Source organism: Gadus chalcogrammus, chromosome 5 (assembly GCF_026213295.1).
Source record: "Gadus chalcogrammus isolate NIFS_2021 chromosome 5, NIFS_Gcha_1.0, whole genome shotgun sequence".
NCBI classification, from domain to species: Eukaryota; Metazoa; Chordata; class Actinopteri; order Gadiformes; family Gadidae; genus Gadus; species Gadus chalcogrammus.
The window spans coordinates 5,255,450-5,275,284 of NC_079416.1; the positions used below are offsets into that span (position 1 = coordinate 5,255,450).

The window sequence follows — 19,835 nt, forward strand, 5'->3', positions numbered from 1 at the left end:
TTGTGTACGCACACCCTGTCCCATCATGTTAGGGTTAAAATATTTACCCCACAGCCAGAGGGGAAAAACACAGAGATGTGTACAGGAAGCCATTATCAGCATTACCAATAGTAATCCACACACAAGACTATGAAGAAGACCAGTGCATGACAAAGGTCCGGGGAATTAACCAATTCCACCTGCTGCTCAGCTCCTCATTCGCCAACAGGAAAAAATACCATTTGGAAATTGCCAGGTGCTGCATCTTTCATTCCCCCCGCCAGCAACAGCTGAATGCTTATGTTGTTTACATAAGCCATGGCCTTGTTATGCTCATTATCAGAGAAGGTCAGGAATCCATCGACTCTGAGCCAAGTGCAACTGGAAACACATGCATCCAACAGGAAGGCGTCCGTGAATGAAATATACGTTTTCCTCCATTGAATCTCACCTGAAAGTGATATTTTCTGGCTGGGCCATACATGACTATGCTATGAAACGTGCTGGGATTGCCCACCTTAAATCAAAGCTGATCTGCAAGCAATGCTATTCTCAGCAAGAAGATTTGTAAAGATGTTATAGAAAAATAAAGACATCCATAGCCTGGTCTTTTCCAGAATGTTTTGCTGTTTTCCCCTTCAATTCCCTAACCCTAACCCTTACGCCGATGATAACCAGCTTCATACCTCCACAGCAACCATCACTCCTGCCATTCTCTCTACCCTCACAAACTTGGATGACCAACAATTTTCTCAAACACCACTGCAATAAATCGGAAAACATCATCATTGGCCCCAAATCCCGTCTCCACTCCACCAAAGACTTGTCACTATGCATGGATGGACACACAGTCACTCCCTCCCCCTGGTCCAAAACCTTGGAGTCATCCTGGATCCCACTCTGTCTTTCAAATCCCACATCATGAACATCGCCAAAATATCTTTCTTCCACCTCCGTAACATTGCACGCCTTCGACCTACTCTCTCCCCCTCCACTGCAGAAACACTCATTCACGCCTTCGTAACCTCCAGACTGGATTACTGCAACAGCATTCTCTATGGCCTCCCCTCCACCGACCTCCACAAACTCCAATTTGTTCAGAACTCTGCTGTTAGATTACTCACCCACACCCGCTCTAGAGAACACATCACTCCCATCCCCAAACAACTTCACTGGCTCCCAATGCAGCACCGAATTAATTTCAAGATCCTTGAAATTAACAAAGCCCTCAACAACCTTGCCCCCCCTACCTGACTGACCTCCTCAAACGTCACTCCCCCACTCGCCAAGTCAGATCATCTAACACTGAGCCTCATCACAAGTTCTGACCACCGTCACAAGATCAAAGCACCGCACCCTAGGAGACAGAGCTTTTGCCATTGCTGCCCCAACCCTCTGGAACTCCCTCCCCGCAAACATCCGAGACTCAATAAACTCATTCAAAGCCAACACAAAACTCACCTCTTCAAGAAAGTATATGACCCCTGACCCCACCCATACCACACCTGACTCTATTCAGAACCTTGTTTTGAACGTTTTGTATCTTGTTTTCCTGTTTTTCTTTTCTTTATGTACTGTATATTCTATGTGATGTAAAACATCTTTGAGTGACCTCCAAAAAAGCGCTATATAAATCCTATCAATTATTATTATTATTATTATTAATGTTATTATTATTAATTCAAATTCTACATCAAATATAAATGATAGTCTGGCAAAAGTTATACAAATAGCGCTTGTGCTGTACTAATGCAAACCATGGCTGATTCAGTCCCTGTTGGTTTTGATTGTCCATACCACACACCCTCCCTCCTGCTTTCCTTTGTCTCTTAAAATCAACTGAGGCTGAATTTGATCCATCTGTTGCAACATAAGCTGAACGAACCGAACCTGATGCTCCAGCCTGACCTTCTGTGAAGAAACAGTAGTAAAGAGAGAGCGGGCTAGCTCCATTCCAGTGGACTCTGTCGGCAACTCTCAATTAAAAGACCCTGAAGGGCCTTTGTCAAGCAATAAATACAATGGAATACAAATGGAAGTGTTGAATAATTCCCCACCTAATCAAGTACAAGATTAAAAGAAAAAATGTGAACCATGTGTCCACGGCCCCTGGAGTCTTGCATTTATTTTCCCACGTCAAAATACCCGAGGGGAACTGATATGGCGAGTGACGAATTTGGCACATTCAATGTTCAGATAATAATTGCTGTTGGGCCAAGATCAAAATCAATACTCTCAACACAGAGAACGTGTTGTCTGTGTGTGATTGGTTCTCTGATCCTGGGACATGGGTCTTGGAGATATGGTCACCTATTCAATTTAACCTTTTTTCAAAACTCTTCACAAGCAATATTACAAAAGTAGAATGATGCTCACATTCCACTATTCCTCCCTACGTTTCCTCTCTCCTCGCAATCATTTTGATACAACTTTACAAACATTCCATTGAAAATAACAAAAATTCATTAGCACCCATTGAAAATGTCCGCTAGCCTCTTTCAGCCAGAGCTCACCGTCGGGGATTAGATCAAATGCTCTTTGCCTGACAACAGACCTTCTCGCTGGTTGTAGTTTGGGAAACAGCAAACGTCAGTGCTGAATAAGGGACGGGCCGAGCGTGGGAGGAGGCTGTTTGGGATCCATTTGTTTTAGACTGGGATGTGTTGCTTCTTTGGACATGCCTCTAGCATGGATATGGTTCTCCAGGGCTCCTGCATAAACCAAGAATGCCGCGGCGCATAGCTGCAGACATCTGTCATTACTTCAGAGCCTTGGTATCAAACTGTTTATGTTAGCGGCTACTTATTGCACTGGCATTAAATGAGAATTGCAGTTCACAGATAATAAATAACATGGCTTTGAAATTAGCCCTCTTTTCTTAACATTTCTGGATATCCAGGCGGTGGCAAGAAGGATAAATAAGGATAAATAAAGACAACTTACCAGCTGAGAACCAGTCACAAGTCTGTCCTATAGCGCACCGTAAGTAGCGCGCAAGGTAAACACAGACTTGATTGGAATTCAAGGGTCTGAATCTATTGATCAAAGATGGAGATTCATCAATCCAAGGTCCAATGAGATAAGGATTCAGGAAAGATATTGTATGGTTTTATAGAACAGCTTGTTTTCTCAAAAATATCGTACTTCTTAAAAAGTACAAACGCAAATGAAGCAATCATATTTTCCGGTTTCCATGTACCCACATAAACGGTTTAAAACCACACAAACACCCATCAGAATGAAATTACAGTTAAAGACTAACAGTTGGCCGATGAAGTTCATCCACACCAGCTATCTGGTTTGGCTTTTCCAAGGTATACAAGCCATGGTTTCTTTTGGATGGTGGAGTGGACCTCAGACCACAAGAAAACGATCAATGTATGATGTAATCAGTAGCACATGGGTGCCCGGTCTCCCCTGTCACATTTAATGATTCACTATGGATTCACGGTAGAGGTGAAGTCGGTGTGCAGTGTGTAAGAGTTGCAGGATGTTGGAACCTGTTTTAAGACACGCACGGCGCGGCCACCCCCTCATACGAATCGTAAGCTAAAGCTGTTTGTTAAATAAATTGTTGGGGGGAATTTTTGTCATGTTTTTTTGCACAGGTATACAATTGTATAACTGACCTGTCTGACTGTAATATATAGTGCCGATACATATAGATTCACATTTGCTATCATGCACGCACGCACGTACGTACGTACGCACATACACAAAGACACTTATGCATGCAGGCAAATACACACAAACACACATGCACGCACGCACACACACACACACACACAAATACGCACAAACATAGACACACAGACACATACACACACACACACACACACACACAAACACATGCAATCACACATCCATGTACTTAGTGTAATTAGCATGCTGTACGGCTGCAGCATGTTAGCTAAAGTGTCCTGTGACAAGCCTGGCTACTGCTTCCTCCTCCTCCTCCTCCTCACATGTGGATCTGGTTAGTAGACAGAGGAAAATATGAGTGGGATACACAGGTAGTACACACTCTCCATCAAAGGCCAAAGCTTCTGTCTGGTAAAACGTACACCGCTGGGATGGAGGGTGGGCAGTGGCCGACTAAAGGGCCCCGGCCCCTGGCTCCTATTTATATATATCAGTGAAATCCATGCTTTCATCTTTTGCTCTGGTTACAAGACACAGTACATCCCCCTCTCTTTGATTTATAATCCCTGCTTTGGCGCAACACTAATCATTTATTATGTTTCCCTGTGTGCCAAAATACTTTCACACAAGCTGTCAAAGGGATGATTAATTTTATGATATACATCTGAAGGTATTAATCACCCGATTTGAGTGCTGTATTGTGTTACAGGCCATTACATTACCTGTGTGTGTGTGTGTGTGTGTGTGTGTGTGTGTGTGTGTGTGTGTGTGTGTGTGTGTGTGTGTGTGTGTGTGTGTGTGTGTGTGTGTGTGTGTGTGTGTGTGTGTTTGTGTTGCTGTTCGTGTGTGCCTACTTTTAAGTTACATCTGTTTGTTTGTGAGCATGTGTTTTCTTGTGTGTGTGTGAGTGTGTGAGTGTGTGTGTGTGTGTGTGTGTGTGCCCTTTAAAGTGTGTTTGTGAACCATGTATTGTTTCCAGGGTTTGCGCCGTTCTTCGACCAATCAGAAGACTGATGCCAGCTTCTTCATCGTTTTCTGTCATTCTGCAGGGAACACTTAGCTGGAGAACCTCCAAAAGACAATTAAAATCCAAAAACTTTACACATCTTAAAACAGAGTAAATATGTGTCGAAACAAAAGGGTTAGGTCCGTACTGTAGAACCTGTCGTGAACAAGCGTTTGAAGTCAGAGTTATGCTATGATAGATGCTTTGTTGAAAGTCTTTGTCAGTGTCCGTACGTCGTCCCAGAGAAAACACACATTTTAATTTCACTGGATCTCTTGTGGCTCCCAAATTACTTACGTTCATCCAAGCACACTACATATGTTTCAGATGTGATTTAGGAGGTATTTTAAGAAAACCCAACCACTAGTTCCAAGGCAGCATTTTGGACCACGATAAATAACATTGAGGAAGTCGGCCCCTTTTTAATATTTCACTATGGGGATGACCCCTCTTTTGTCGCATCTCGAACTGAACAGTAAGGACACACAGGGAGGCACATGTCGGTAGGTGATCAACAGTCACTTAAAGTCACATCTATGTCTGCAGCCTCCCTGTCTAACCCCAACCTGCTCTCATGCTGTCTATCTGAATTGGATTGGAATAAAAGTTTCTGCTAAATTTAGCAAATGGTACTTCATTAGAGATAGTTACTAGAAAAAACACTTTTGAGTTCACTTATATTCTATTGGTAATTGTTTTGTAGGATTGCTTTGGAGACAACATCAACAAATGTTTGTAATCAAGCGCAAAATTCCCTTTGCATTTCCACATGTGTCTCTTTACTCTGTGTGTGAGACGAGGGCGTAGCGTGGCAAGGGCCTGGTTTGGAAGCGTATAAACGTATAGAGACACCTGTACTTTTAACAGTTTGCTGCTAATCAACACCAGCTCTGACCGCAGCAGAATAGTTCCCCGGTGAGTAAGCAATGCATGGGTCTACCATCAAACAGGCAACGTGTTTTCATGCCATCATAAAATTACACATTCCCATATAGGATATTGGCCCAGACCCAAACGATACCAATGCTGAGCAGAGTTGGTGGGTTAGGCTCCAGTCACAAGCTTTGGCTAATCCACCATCTTGGGTTGATAACCACCGCTATCTAGAAGAGTCAAATGAACAAAGACTGTGGCCGATAGCGTGGCAGATGGAGTGGGGAAAGGAGCTCGCAATGAGAGGGAGGGAGGGATGGAGACACGATGAGAGGGATAGAAGCAGCAATGATGAACCACAAATTAACTCTTCTTTTGCTTGTTTGATCGCCAGCTAAAGGCATAAACCAATAGAAGACGGATGGTATTTTCGTCTTTCATTTGGCGTTTGCATAAAAGTTGAGGTTGGGGCGGGGCATCGATTTTCAAACAGTGCAAGGGTTGTCGCGGTGGCTAGGGAAGTGCTAAAATTAGCAGTCGCTCATCGTGCTATGAGTTAGTTTCACAGATCAGGCTATATAATTTGACTAAATATGTGTCAACTTATTGCCAGTGTAGGCATGTGTCATTATTACATAATAAAGCCATTTACCAGAAATAGCAAAAATATAGGAGCAAAATAGGAAAACTAATTCCATTGAAACAACAAAATTCCACTATTAGTTTACCCAATTTGAACCTATAAGGGAGCATATTTTTCCTTTTATTGGGGACTTTCAACGAATAAAGCGCAGAAAAGGAACAACAGGAGTATTCCAACATTTTGTTTGATTTGGAACCATGAAAATTACAATGTTCCAAGTAAATATTAGAGGTGATTTATCCGAGAATAAATAGCCCCAGCAGTACCTCTCAGCCCAAGGTAAATCAGCCACACTAATCACCACTCACGACCACACTTCAGGATACCTCCACCACAAGCAGGGATGAAGGCAATGGGGCCGCTCGCATCGCTCTAATGAAAATAGGCTGTGTCTTCCCTGGGAGCCTCCATCGCAGGGCCAGGTGCAGACAGGAATTTATACTTGCTTGGAGGATTGAGTTTTGAGGCCTAATTAAACCTGACTCGCAATGTCCATCGGCGGTTTGTGGAGTTTATGAAAAAAAGAAGCGACATGATATGAGTGCATTGGTGCATTGGTGCATTTGTGTAAGTGCATGCATGTGTGCTGCGGGACTGAAATGTGTGTGTGTGTGTGTGTGTGTCTGTGTGTGTGTGTGTATCTTTTTTTTTTAAAACCCTGTATGTGAATGTTTCTGTTTTTATGATGTGTACGTCCATATGTGTATGTTTATGCGTGTGTCAGTGGCTGTGTGTTTGTGTGAGTGCCCGTGTATGTCTATATATGTGTGTGTGTTTGGTAGTGTGTGTGCCCTTTAAAAAGTATAAACGTCGGAGAGTGTACTTTTTAAGGGTGCCTGTTAACCGTATTTTATAGAGGTTATGTTTGCACAATGTCCGCTCTGTTAATCCCCTCACATGATCCCCATTGGCACACCAAAGCCCCCTAACACTGCAATATGTATGCCCTATAATCTATTGACACTCATGGACTCCTTTTGATTACGAATCAAATGAATGCAGTGAGTTGATACATCAAGAACAACGCACCCAACTTTTATTTATTGATGATTTAAATTTCTTTAAATTAAGAATTTTCAAAATTCGGGTAGCCTGCCAGCCAATCGACCAATTGCAACCGGAGAAACCAAAGTCTTGCACAGCAGAGGCAGGCAGTGATCCGTAACATTGCTGCGTATCGAGTGTGTGCTGCTAGCTTATTGGTCCCATGTGCACCTCGGCTTGAGAAGGCGTTCTATCAAACCTGCAGATTTCATGCTTTGTCTCAAACAGAAAGTGCAAACCTTTTCCTTATTCAACCTGTCCATGTCCATCCACGTGATTGCATGATTTTCGCCCTGTTGAAACCTGAGGAATGAATTCATTTTATACTTATACTCTTAATTTTACTCTACGATTGCTGTCATGGACGGGGTTAATTGGAGATCCTTGATAATCTGCCAGGGTTACGGGTGTGTGTGTATGTGCTGCTATGTATGTGTATGTGACCCTTTGTTGGAGTGACATTTCATTAACGGTGTCTCAGTGACTCACTTATAATCCCTGCGTAGCCTGATTGGGAGACGGCTGACCTGATGGACAGATGGACAGATATATAGATGGATGGATGTAGGAATGCATTTCTGGCTATGGCTGGATGGATTAATGGATGGATAGATGGATGGATGTGTCGATCGACTGATGGACGGATGCATGGACATATGAATGGATGAAAGATGTGTAGATGGATGGATGGACAGATCATAGTTGGATAGATGAATGGAAGGATGGATGACTATGAATGGATGGGTGGATGATGCTGTTCTTTTTGAAGAGGATGGCGCAGTCCAATCATACAAGGTGACGATCTTGAATCTCCAGGAAGAGTGTCTTGCCCAAGGATATTTCAGGTGGATAACAACCAGCAACCCTATTACCAGAGTATTTACTAGTAATTACTGACTGTACCTGACCACATACACACAAGTGACCCCACTGGTATGTTTGAGTTTGTTTTTGTTGGGCTGGATTTGTGTTTCACAACGTGTCGTTAACGTTTCTGTCTCGGAAATGCCGGGAAGGTTTGTTTGGATATTGTGCAATGGAAATCCATGTAGAGATAGCGGTAGGCTTTGATTTCTGACTACATGTGCTTTGTGTTCTGCTTATGCCTGGCACGCCCCCAAGATGCTGCAGTCGATCCCTCCCCCTGTGGTTCATCAGACAGCGAATAAATCTGTAGATATAAGAATGGATTCAAACATAAGGGCCAGGGCTTCTCTGAAACCCTTCATGCTAGCACAACCTTTACTTGCACGGCTGAACCAATGTGTAATGGGTGAGCCAGGAGCATTATGTGGCCCACCTCCACACCAATGGAAACTGACTGCATATTCTTTCTCAGGATTATTCACTTTGCAAGAAAATAAATAACATTGAATATTTGAATTGAATGTGGCAAAAACAAATGCTGCTGGTCCGTACTTGGAGGGGCTGGGATTTATGCATCCAGGACCAGATGATGACATGGTTTTCATGTATTTATTTTTTACAGTGCACGTCCACACCGCCTCCATCTGTCTTTATTTTATTGAAATCCAGTAAAGCAGCCTTCACTTTCTTGGGGTCCAAAATCTTTATTTGACCTATGAAATGTTTATTAGGGTAATATTGAGGTCTGCATGGGACATCAACCTGCTATTGGAGTTTCTATTGATACATCTCCTGTGTTTTTAAATAGGGCAAGGTTTCACATTTCAAACCTTTTGATTCAGTTGTGTTATGCTCGAAACACGGTCAAATTAATTTGCAAAGAAATAGGACCCTGATTGGCAACGATGGCAACTGGCTGGCTGACAAGTTACTCCGTTTTTCTAGCAGTGCTTATAATTTGCAAAGCCATTAATACATCATTGCTGTGTCCCCATAGTGGTTATTTTGTTATGCGTATATAATGCAATATTTTTCCATGAAACACATGCACATGTACATCCCCCAAGTTGGTACACAGCACGCACACACGCACACACGCACGCACGCACACACACACACACACACACACACACACACACACACACACACACACACACACACACACACACACACACACACACACACACACACACACACACACAAACTCAGATACTCACTATGTAAAGCGTTTTGGTACCTTGAAAAGTGTTATTATAGCACTAAATAAATTACAACATTCAAAAGCATGCGTGTAAACGCAGGCAGAAAAAAATGCACACACGTAACGGATAAATGGAGTGATTGACGTATCTGCCATATTTGCTGTTTATGTTGTTATGTTACGATCTTAACTCTAGGTGGTACTGTTTTGCTGGTAGCCTATATGCTGATTTGCTGATCGAGATTATTTCCTCAATGCCAGTTGCAAACCCGTGTTGCGCAAACCGCTGCGCAAACACCTGCGGCCCATATTTCGTGCCCAAAATATGTCTATGGATTTCATGGTTCTGGTCATCGCAAGTTGGACCTCAGGCGCCGTCCTACCATTGCGGAAGAGACATTGTGTGGGGTTGTTTGTCTATGGGTGGGTTAGCGTTACTGTGTGGTACTGAGTTATTATTCCCGTCACCGAGCCGTTTATGTTAATTAGTTATGTTGAGTGTGTTTTGGTGTGTCGACTCGTGTGTGTGTTCATTAAAGCCAACTCTCGTAGTCGTGCGGTGTAAGGGGCGCGAGATTTGCATAACCGCTTAACCTGGGCTCCCGTCTCGTCCTTCCCGCGCTCCTCGCCACAATACAAACAAATAGTCAAGTCACCTAGATAAAGAATTTTTAGGTTAGGCCTATGTGAAAGGCATCTAGCGATGCCGAGGTACGGTGAGGGCATGGGGAATTGAACCCATTGCCTTTGAGATTGAAGGGATCGGGCCATTACACTTTATCCTCTTGTGAAACCCCCTCCTGACCCCCACTCGTAAATAGCTTGTCCAATATGTGTGAGTGGTTTGTAAACATGGCTTCAGAGCAGAGCCAGTGGTCGACTCATCTTCTTGATGGGACGTCCGAGGCAGGAATTGAAGTGGGCGGTGATATCGTGTTTGTATAGCCTACGTAAGGACAGCTCCCATACGCATGCGCTGGTAAGCGACCGCGTAATCGTGCGTAATTAAATCCGTCTCACATCCGTCGCCCTACATGACCAAAACTATGGAATGATTGTTTTCCGCTGCCTAGGGAAAACCATGTGTCAATGACTTGTTGGACTAGTGTTTTGACTACACGCGCACTCATTTGCTCACAGGCACACACACACACACACACACACACACACACACACACACACACACACACACACACACACACACACACACACACACACACACACACACACACACACACACACACACACACACACACACACAGAGAACACACGCGTGCGCGTTGACAGACTTATGTGGCAACATCTGATTCACTTCTATGGTTGCACTAATTAAAACTTGTCGGCTAGCCTTCTCTCCTCCAGTCAGGTTGAACATATTCTGCCAGGTTTTCTCATAAAACAACAGAAGTTCCGCCAATGTAATCCCCTTAAATATTGTCAGTCGAATGTTTTGCAGACTCCCACCAAGTTAACAGAAGCATATTGGTTTCCTTTATGACCATGGTCTCTCCATGATCCATGATCGCTGTTATGGTTGAAAACTCAAAATAAATACAGAGCTCCACGAAAGGGCCTGTTTGTCACTGAATTGCCAGGTCCGATTGAAACCCTTGAGAACAGAACAGTGATTTAGTGCGATCCCGACACTCCAACAGTTGGGATGAATGAAAAAGTGGTTCAGATGAGGTAGAAGGGGCATTTAGCCAATAGGGGGCAGTTAGGCTCTGACAGACCTGAGGGGTTGCCGTGAGGGACCTTTTTAATGTCCCAGCTGACTAAATCCCAGTCAAACGGCGGTCAAATATGGCAGGATACAAAGCCCAACAAACAACTCTTAGGTTTATGACATGATTCCCAAAAATTACTCGTAAAATAAACGATTATAATATGCCTGATGGGCTCTGTAATTTCCTTAAAGATCACTTCAATAAATGTAAATGTTATTTGACATGTTGTAATTTATTATTATTATTATTATTATATTAATAATAAGAAGTAAGCCTACATACAAATAATAAGACAATTAAAATAAACTACTACTAGGCCTACTAACTTAATAAATAATAATAATAATAATAATAATAATAATAATAATAATGACACTAAAACAATATTAAAGGATTCAATATGTTCTTGTTCGATTACTACATATTTTATTATTAATACTAAATATAATCGCAGTAATATATAGCCTATATATTTTTTTAACTCACAGTGTCTGATACCGAGCGACTTACAGTGAAGGCCTACTAGTTCTGAGGTAGAGGATAAAATCCGTGTGTGTGTGTGTGTGTGTGTGTGTGTGTGTGTGTGTGTGTGTGTGTGTGTGTGTGTGTGTGTGTGTGTGTGTGTGTGTGTGTGTGTGTGTGTGTGTGTGTGTGTGTGTGTGTGTGTGTGTGTGTGTGTGTGCTTATTTGAACAGAGACCGCAGAACGTTTTAATATGTAAACAGGGATTCAGACTGAGGTTGTTTCATAACATGTGGTGCGTAATGCGACGATGCCTTATCCTTTTACATTACAGTCGTGTAACCGTGCAGCGTGGAGCGAGAGGAGACCCCTGCAGAACGTGTGGCCTATGGGGGGCTGGCTAAGTGACGCGCATGTGGGTGTAGGGCTTTGGTTGCATTAAAGAGGAGGTTGGAGTCCTGACCGCAGAACAGATTCAGGTCGTCCCTGGGTTGCGCGCAACGCAGTGTTTGGAAGTCCTTCTCGTTTGCATCTATTGGTGACATGCTCTTCGTCTGCAGAAGCGTCGGATTGATCATGCGCACGTCTTTTACAGTCTGAGACAGAAAGCGTGCACAAGTATTTCAGAAACCCAAGCACGAAAGCCATTTCAACTTCTTCAACGGGACGCCGAACTTTTGCAAAGTCGTCCTGGTCATCCTTTTTTGTTTGGTAAGAAGATTTACAATATCTTTTCGTCTATTTAAGTAAAATATTTGCGGCTTTGAAAGGACAAATCGAAATATAGAATGACCGTGGATGTGAGGTTATAACAGCGATGTCATGGTTTCAAGGGGTTTTGGAATGTTGTCGTTTTATGTCTTCTGCTTTGGATTTGCATAACAGACCCTCTTCAATAGTATAATATGCATTATAATATTATTTTGGCCAAGCATGGGCCACTGAGTGAATCTAGCGGAGAGGTGCACGGGCTGTCCCGCAACAGGTGGGACCTTTCCGATGCGAGCCACTCCAGAACGTGAGAGCTAAAGGGACTAGAGTTTAAATAATGTCATGTTTATTATTATGTATTTTCATTTGTTGTCCAATACTGTCGTTTGAAATCGCTGACTATAGAGCTTTTCACGGAGATACCCATGTTCCTGCTGGCAGATGAACTCCATCGGGCCATTGTAGTTTATATCTTTTAAATGTGAACATTTTCTGAACAGGCCATAAAATATATATTATATCACCAGCCATTTGATCTGATTATAGTTGTCTTTTAAATAGCTGTTTAACATGAGACCTTAATCAAATTATTTCGGGAAAAATGATTTCATGCCATTTATCTTCAAACATTCGTTCTTTTTAACGCCACTTTGAAGATTAATAAATGTACAGATTAAATATAGTCTATGCCTACCACTATTGGGCCTATATTTTTTCATGGTTTAAACGGTAGCATTTTTTCATATGATCCCTAACAAATCTCCTCATATCCTTTAATCGACTTTAAAAACTGAATTTCCTCATGTTTATCTTTGTTTTTTAAATCCATCAAAATAGATTGTCTTCAAACATTGCATACAACACGAGTCGCCCCATGGATTGCCTGTTTCCTATACGGGCCTGCAGGCTCAGTTCAGTGAACAAAAGAGTCCACAAAGCTTTCACTAATTGCCGCAAGTATTAACGAGGGAAGCGCTCTGAAGTCGGCCAATACACATCCCGTTAGACACCCCTGCAGAGCCGCTACACAGGGACCGAGTCAACGTTTTGAAGCCAATCTTTACGCTGTATTGGCTCCACATGTCAACTTAGCGCACGCCTGTCTAGGCCCTAAAGTAACTGATTTAGACTCAATTGCAGTGGCTTACCATGAGCCTCGGTCGTGTCATGCAGCTCAACGATGAGAGTGTTTAGAGAGAGAGAGAGAGAGAGAGAGAGAGAGAGAGAGAGAGAGAGAGAGAGAGAGAGAGAGAGAGAGAGAGAGAGAGAGAGAGAGAGAGAGAGGTAGCCAGGTGTGATAAGGGGAACCCTTTGCCCTTTGTTCATCACCTCAGTGGAGATGTGGTCGTGCCCAAATGTATCGGCCTTTGAGTCTGATCCACGCTGTCGGCCTGCTACACCAACGCACGGCATCAAAAAACACAACCACAGCAATGTCTTGATACGTTTTTAAAAATAAGAATGATGCAAGTGAACGAAGGGTCCAGTTTGTGGGGGAAGGCTGATCCGTTAACATCGTTGCATATTGGTATTTTCACCGCATATTGCGCGCCTGCGAGCTCCGCACTCCACACACAGACTATCTGGATCAGTGGTGTAAAACTCATAAATTCGTTTATAGCCTTGATACTGTTTAATATAGGTGACTTTGTAATTGAAATGTCTACGACAAGCTCGTGTCACGCTTCGCCCTAATTTGATCATGCCTGCTGCTGAGGTGTTTCACCTTCATGCGGCGGCGCACACCTCGACAGCTCCGAGCGCGCAGAGGCCCCTCGGAAGGCGTTACATGTAACAGTGCTCACCAAAGAGCCGGGCCACATCGCTGTTTGGACTTATGTGGCCATTGGTATGCAGACACATCAAAGGGTTAAGGATATGAGACGGCTCAGGAGCAAGTGCTTATCTCCACTAATGACCTCCTAAGTAAAAGTCAATTACTTCTGCGTCATGATCAGAACAGAACACACTGCAGGGGTCTTTTTGAGCTTAACATCCAGTTTTTTTTTGTTTTTTGTTTCAGACTTAATGATTTTTACTTCTGTGTGCTCCTGGACTCATTGTAATGGTTTTAATGAATGGATAAATGTATCACGTTTTTTCTTTTTTCACTTCAAACGTGGGTTCATTAGCATAGGCCTACAATGCTTAAGTAATGCAATTTAGTGGACAATAATGTAGAAATTCAGATCAGTTAGGAAGTCAAATATTTATCTCATGTCTCAAAAAAAAATTAGATGATATGACATTATTTCGATTGAAGTGATCCACTGTTTTATGTTCAGCCGTTGGAAAAGCATGTCTCTGATATTCCTTTGAATGACTGGTTCAAACATTGAAAAAATAAAAACATATCCCCGAAATATATGAGGTTTCAGTCTCAGCAGAGGAGAACCATAAGTGAGTCCTCTGTCTAACCTCATGGATTTCAGGTCAGGTTGTAAGTAAAAGAAAATCAGAATAGAAAAAAAAAATTCCACCTCCAGATCTGTCGGATGAGCCAAGATGGCAAAACTTTCCTGCAATGGATCCTGTCTGTCAAAGCCTCCCTGGATACAAAGATACATTATTGTCTATTGTTAGTCCTTATCAAACTTGATTTAACAGCGCTCTGGTATTCCTGGGTCTGAATGCTGTCATTCTGTTTACCTGCTCTCAGACAGCCCCGGGCATGTTTTATGAAAAGGAAACACCCACACCAAACACAGAATGCCACTGTCTTCTCTCGCTCGCGTATTTCATGAATGTCAGCCTGCCAATTGTTTTGTGTTCACCTTCACCGACACACGTTTGGCCTCTGTGCATGTTGGTGTGTGTGTACAGTATGTGTGAGTGCACATGTGTATGTGTGTGTGCAGAGAAACTGTGTGTCTTTCACACACACACACACACACACACACACACACACACACACACACACACACACACACACACACACACACACACACACACACACACACACACACACACACACACACACACACACAGGATGGCAAGGATACGGATACATGATAGATCAAGTAAAAATGAAACCATGTAACTTATGACAGAACTCACTTACGGAAAGAACAGTACCACAATATAGTGGACTGTGCGCTGAGACAAACAAACTACATTCCTTACTATTGTTAAATTAATTATTAACATTGTGATTCTGATTTGAAACACATTGGACTGCATTGTAGTTATGTGAATTAATAAATATATATTTATATACATATATAAAACCATGGGGTTTTGCTGGTAGGACAGTGAAGGTATTTGAGTGGGTGGTTAGTGTAACTGCTGATCAAACATGCAGCAGAAAGAGGGTTACATTGAGAAACAGGCCTACATGTTGTAGTTGTCCTGGAACTGCCCGGCAGAGAGCTATCTGTGGCTATACTTTAGGGGCCGGTGACATGCTGCTCTCCTGCTGCTGATAACTGAGGGCCATTCAGCTCCATTGTCAAGATGTGTACTTGATGTGTATTGGATTCAAGATAAGACGTGTCTGTGTTTATCTGCATAGTGTGTGTTTGTGTGTGTGTGTGTGTGTGTGTGTGTGTGTGTGTGTGTGTGTGTGTGTGTGTGTGTGTGTGTGTGTGTGTGTGTGTGTGTGTGTGTGTATCTGTCTGTATGAACCTAGAGCTAGATACTTAAATGACATGCTTATACACTAAATGACATGCTTAAAATATCCATCTTCTGTACACATACAAACAGTATGAAACTAATATCTCTCTCTCTCTCTCTCTCTCTCTCTCTCTCTCTCTCTCTCTCTCTCTCTCTCTCTCTCTCTCTCTCTCTCTCTCTCTCTCTCTCTCTCTCTCTCTCCCTCTCTCTCTCTCTCTCTCCCTCTCTCTCTCCCTCCCTCTCTCTCTCTCTCTCTCTCTCTCTCTCTCTCTCTCTCTCTCTCTCTCTCTCTCTCTCTCTCTCTCTCTCTCTCTCTCAGTAGGAACGTCCAGGTGACTGCAGCAGCTATGGGCAGCAAGACGCTCCCGGCTCCGGTCCCCCTACACCCCTCCCTGGCCCAGCTGGCCAACTACTCTCTGCTGCAGAGCTCCACCACGGGCCTCCACCTGCCCGCCGCCGCCGACCACTTCCCGGGCCTCTACAACTTCAGCGCCCTGCACGCCATCCACCTCCACCAGTGGACGCTGGGCTACCCCCCGCTGGGCCTGCCGCGCTGCGCCATCGCCAAGCTGCCCGCCCACTTCTCCGCCGCCATGGCCTCCACCGCCATCCCCATCTTCCCCCACCTGCTGCAGCCCAAGCAGGAGCCGGGGGCGACCACCGGCCCGCGCGGCTCCAAGAGCAAGCCCCGCTTTGACTTTGCCAACCTGGCCGCCGCCGCCACCCAGGAGGACCCGCTGAAGGCTGAGGACCTGAGTGTGGCCGGGGCGGCGGCGGCGGCGGCGGCGCTGCAGAACGCGCCCCTGAAGCGGTCCTCCGCGGGGGCGGCGGCCGGGCTGGGCTGCCTGCTGGACGTGGCCAAGCTGACGTCGTCGTCCTCGCCCGAGCGCAAGCCCCCCCGTGGCCGGCTGCCCTCCAAGACCAAGAAGGAGTTTGTGTGCAAGTTCTGCGGCCGGCACTTCACCAAGTCCTACAACCTGCTGATCCACGAGCGCACGCACACGGACGAGAGGCCCTACACCTGCGACATCTGCCACAAGGCCTTCCGGAGGCAGGACCACCTCCGAGATCACCGGTAAGAGCCGGCTTGTTCACCCGTCGCCCGAAACGCCAGTGGGCGGTTTCAGTAATTGTCAATCATCTTTGGTCAGAAATTCGTCCTTCGGAGAAAGGAGTATTATCACACTGTTAGCACTGAGGCTGTGTCTAGCGGCTCTTTGTAGAGAAGTACTTTCAGTCGCGTGTGTGTATCAAGATGGTTTAGGTGTTAAAAGGCTGTGCGTTAAGTAAGTGTGTTTGTGTTTGTCTGTTTGTGTCTGTGATGTTTGTGTGTATTAAGACATGTGTGTGTGTGTTTGTGTGTATTAAGACGGTGTGAGTGTGTTAAGACTGGTAGATGTGCCGTCAGAAGGTGCAACAGTAGGTGTTAGCGAGGTGTGAAAGTATTGGGGATCAAAGAAAGTCTGTGTGTGTGTGTGTGTGTGTGTGTGTGTGTGTGTGTGTGTGTGTGTGTGTGTGTGTGTATGTGTGTGTGTGTGTGTGTGTGTGTGTGTGTGTGTGTGTGTGTGTGTTAGGTGTGGGTGGGGTGAGAAGGGGTTATCTTGTGCGAGGAGGGGGGGTGGCTTAAAATTTTTTATTTTAAATCACTGACAGCTTTTCCGTTGCTCTTCCCTCCCAGGTACATTCACTCCAAAGAGAAGCCGTTCAAATGCCAGGAGTGCGGCAAAGGATTCTGCCAGTCAAGGACTCTGGCCGTGCACAAGACGCTGCACATGCAAGTCAAGGAACTAAAGCCGGCCAAGATCAAGTGATTCTTTTTTGTCAGCTTTTTTTTTTTTTGTTCTTTTTAAAAGACAGGGACACTGGAAAAAACAAATGAATCCAAAGAGAACTGCTAACTATCTTTAATCTACCACAACCCAAGACTTCTCCCTCATCATCTCAACTTTGGCAAACATCTCTCCTAATGGTCGAGTGGTTTTGTACAACATGGGAAGATTGTTCTGGGAAGAAATGTATCACCAGCCAAATATACATAAACAAATACATGTATGCGTATATATATGTATATATATTTAAATATATATATACATACATGTATGTTTTCCTGTTCACTTGGGAAGGTCTGCAGAGGATATTTATGATGTGCCGTGCTTCCGTTCTCAGATAAAAACCTAAAAGCAGGGGAGTAGTGATTGAGAATACGTTTGATATGCATAAACAGATTTATCTGAAACATCAAGAAGAAAATAAATATATTTTATGGCTGCTTCCTAAGACTGACACCTTTGATCTAAAGATGTCATAAAAATGGGACAGGCCATCTCTTTTGCAATGTTTTTTTTGTAAACATTCTTAATATGATTCAAGCCATGTTTGCATAGCCAACCTTTTTTCTCCTTCCGTAGTATCACATTCCAATGTTATTTTTGTACATATATATCTAATTGTATTTTTGCACTTTAACCCAATTGATTATTTACCTATATCACTGGATTTCCTAAACTTATTTTCAAATGAATAGTCATTTTCTAAATAAAATATTTTTTACTGTAGTTGCTTGCTTTATTGCCTGGGAACAATATGACTTGTTATTGTATTTGTTAATAATAATTTGGGGTACCAGGCCTGAAGTTATAGCTATCCCTATCGTTTTTATAGGTATTCTTTTTATTAGTTTCCTGCCTTTGGTCAATTTCCTATCATGCTAGAGACGCAGAACTTGGCAGGCAGATAGTTGCCAGTAACCTCAGAAATGAAATATTATGTTGCCATGGTAAAGTTGTTGGCATGGCCTTTCAAGCAATAAGACTTCTTGTTCATTTGATCGATCCAGAAAACACATTTGGAGATAAACCCTTTGTTGATGCTTCTTACCGAGTGTCATGCTGATTGGTGAAATATTCTGATGCGGTTTGAGTTTGAAAAAGCATCTGCTATAGAAATTACATTTATTTGCAACCAAACCGCAACATATTTGGTACACGTCTTCTTCTTAAATTAAATCAGTGTCCGTATTTGTGAACGCTTCCTCACTGTTATCTCACTGGCCTCAGTGGCCTCATTCCTCTCTTTTACTGAACTTATACGTAACCTAATATTAGCCAATCACATACTCTTTCAGTTATAGCTCCACCAAGTAATTGTCATTATAGCCGATAACACACACCTGCAAGGTGTGCATGAAGTAAGGGAAGGATTTTATTTAAAATAAAAAAACAAAAATACTATTCTTCTTCTAGTTTAGAAGCAATATGAAAAAGTTTAAGTAGTGCTTTTTATATTGGTATGCATATTTTATGTTAGGATTATATTTTTTCTATTCTTTCACTTGAGGAGCCAAAGAGAAGCACCTCTCTTCCTGCCTTCTGCGTTCATCAGCATTTGGAATAGGAAAAGTACTATTGTATTTATTAGGTTGCACATTATTCATTAACTTTGATCTACCCGATCTCATCAAATGAGAGCTGGGGTACCTGGTCTTAAAGGGGCTGTAGGAAACACAAAAGAGACATCATTTTATTGTCATTTGTTGGAATGCAATATATCTGGTCACTGATTTGGGACTGAAATGCTCTGAGAATCGGTTCTGGATGAATGTGATTCTCTTTTCCCTAATTGCTTCAGGGAATCCATCATTCCTGTCTTTCATATTGATGCACATGGTTGATCATATATCTACCCGAGGAGATATGATTTTTTTGGGGTTGATATTTCGGCCTGCTTTGCACCTCTCCAATGTATGGTTGGCTTTTTGTTTGCATCAACATTCTTCAATGGAAGTCCAAAACTTATCGTTGCAAATGTTGTGAGAAGCAAGATTTGTTTTGTGAGGTTAAAACTTACGGAATGCTTTTTGTCTCTTTCTGCTAAAGTAATTTAGTTTAAATGAATTCGACAATGTGTTGGGTGTCCCTGGAGAGCCAGACAACGTTGCATGACAGGAGCAAGGTGTCAGTTGTTTTGAGTGTGATTGTGTTGCTGCTGGCATACAGCATGAGCTTGGGTCTTCCAACACCTGGAAAAGTTGAGCTCAAGAGCACCAAAAACTATGTGTTCTGAACA

At 43.2% G+C, this 19,835-nt stretch overlaps 1 protein-coding gene across 2 annotated transcripts; it reads left to right on the plus strand.

Annotated features, from left to right (window-relative positions):
- The first annotated feature begins 11,865 nt into the window (after positions 1-11,865).
- On the plus strand, positions 11,866-19,538 carry osr1 (odd-skipped related transcription factor 1). Of its 2 annotated transcripts, none has more exons than XM_056590461.1 (3): positions 11,866-12,155; positions 16,090-16,845; positions 17,449-19,538. In XM_056590461.1, the coding sequence occupies exons 2-3, from the start codon at positions 16,118-16,120 to the stop codon at positions 17,579-17,581; spliced, it is 861 nt and encodes a 286-aa protein (XP_056446436.1). In that variant the 5' UTR covers positions 11,866-12,155; positions 16,090-16,117; the 3' UTR covers positions 17,582-19,538. The 2 variants fall into 2 exon arrangements, with proteins under 2 accessions (XP_056446436.1, XP_056446437.1); XM_056590462.1 differs by having other exon boundaries at positions 16,093-16,845.
- The last annotated feature ends 297 nt before the right edge of the window (positions 19,539-19,835 follow it).

What these genes read in the sequence shown, in the direction of transcription:
- osr1 (XM_056590461.1), top strand. Translation starts at nt 16,118, where the DNA reads ATGGGCAGCAAGACGCTCCCGGCTCCGGTCCCCCTACACCCCTCCCTG. An exon ending in GACCACCTCCGAGATCACCG is followed by an intron (nt 16,846 to 17,448) that starts GTAAGAGCCGGC and finishes CTTCCCTCCCAG; the next exon opens with GTACATTCACTCCAAAGAGA.